We start from the raw sequence: 1,849 nt of genomic DNA on the forward strand, positions 1-1,849 counted from the left end.
TTCTGTTCTAGTTCTGTTCTAGTTCTGTTCTAGTTCTATTCTAGTTCAGTTCTAGTTCTGTTCTAGTTATGTTCTAGTTATGTTCTAATTCTGTTCTAGTTCTGTTCTAGTTCTGTTCTAGTTCTATATTAATTATTTTGATGCTTCTTTATTAAGGGTTTCTATGCTGCTTATTATGCTGGATAAGTTCGGTTAGATCTTAATTCCTGATTAATACAATAAATGTGTCCAAAAAGGATAACTAAATAATTTCAAAACTACTATTTTCACAACCCACCAAGCATTACATGTGACCTCTTTTTTTCTTCATTTTACCCAAGTTGAAGTTCATTTTATTGGCCAAAACAACTAATGTTACAAATTTTGTAACAAATATTCCATTATTTTTTTATTTTCACTTGTAATTGGGAATTTAGTTTCAGCAACAACCAAAAACCAACTTAAGTTTTATATTGAAAATATGGCAAAACTACAGCATGTCGATTTTTTTTCGGTTGCACCACAGTAAAAATAGAATGTAAATTTCTAAATGAACATACCAAAAGTCCAACACGTAAAAGAGAGCAGCAACAACAGAAAATTAAAATTAAGTACAATATTAAATGGTTTTTACAACAGAGAAAAAAAAAACAAAAGAAACCAAAAATAACAAAAAATAGCATCGAATCGTAACCCGAAAATGAACACTAATTAGCTGGAGTAATATTGTTAAGTATAAATAACCAAGTTAAACCACCAATTGATATCAGTGTTTGGACTACATTCAATTGTTTTACACACATCTATTGTTGGACCCTTTTTTTGTTCTAAAACAACAAAAACAAAATCAGCATACAATGCGTTTCCTAACATCAGTCGGTATTTTGTTGTTGGCCATTTGTGGTTTGGCTGCTGCAGGACTTGTGCCTCATCAGCATCATGGACATCATGTTAGTAGTTATACGGTGGTTAGTAAACACGAAGAGCCCACTGTTAAACATGAATACTCGCACAAATCGTGGGAAGAACATCAAGCAGATGGAGGTCATGAATTGGCACACTTCTCGCATAAATTCGATCACAGCGATGATGCTCATGAAGATTATGATGGTGGTCATGATCATGATGAAGATTATTATGCTCATCCCAAATACCAATATGATTATGCTGTTAAGGATGAAAAGACCGGCGACTCGAAAAAACATTGGGAAACCAGAGATGGTGATAAAGTAAAAGGTGAGTTTTTTTTTAAGTTTCAAATTTGCATCTTTATCATCTCAATCACTTTTTCTCATCCTATAGGTAGCTACACCATTAAGGAAGCCGATGGCACTACCCGTATTGTAGAGTATACCGCTGATCATAAGAATGGTTATAATGCTGTTGTCAAGATTATCGGTCATCCTCATCTTGAACATGAGAGTCATGAACATTCTCATTATAGTCATTAATTTAGGAGAATTTTCATTATTGCATTTTGTTAAACGATTAAGGCAATTTTCTTGTCAAATTCCAAAGACTTATTAAATGTTTTTAACTTCTTTTATTAAGTTACTCTTACAATTACTAATACTAATTTAGTCTTAAATGTTTCCTTTATCTATTTTTATAACGTCGTAACTTTAGCTCTTTTAGAAATTTGTTGCCAAATACAGTAATATATTCAAAATAAAGTATTGGAAATCATTTTATATAAAAACTTTCAAATCCTGAGAAAACTTATATAGAAAATCTATCTCAAATTTAAATATTCTACGCTCACTTCCAATTCAGTTCTAGTTCTGTTCTAGTTCTGTTCTAGTTCTGTTCTAGTTCTGTTCTAGTTCTGTTCTAGTTCTGTTCTAGTTCTGTTCTAGTTCTGTTCTAGTTC

At 31.6% G+C, this 1,849-nt stretch overlaps 1 protein-coding gene across 1 annotated transcript; it reads left to right on the forward strand.

Annotated features, from left to right (window-relative positions):
• Window positions 1–740: 740 nt before the first annotated feature.
• Window positions 741–1,678, forward strand: LOC111686236 (adult-specific cuticular protein ACP-22-like). The gene is made up of 2 exons (XM_023448585.2): window positions 741–1,215; window positions 1,282–1,678. Exons 1-2 carry the CDS (start codon window positions 837–839, stop codon window positions 1,428–1,430), a joined length of 528 nt encoding a protein of 175 aa, XP_023304353.2. The 5' UTR covers window positions 741–836; the 3' UTR covers window positions 1,431–1,678.
• Window positions 1,679–1,849: the final 171 nt, after the last annotated feature.

This window comes from Lucilia cuprina, chromosome 5 (assembly GCF_022045245.1).
Source record: "Lucilia cuprina isolate Lc7/37 chromosome 5, ASM2204524v1, whole genome shotgun sequence".
Classification (NCBI taxonomy): domain Eukaryota; kingdom Metazoa; phylum Arthropoda; class Insecta; order Diptera; family Calliphoridae; genus Lucilia; species Lucilia cuprina.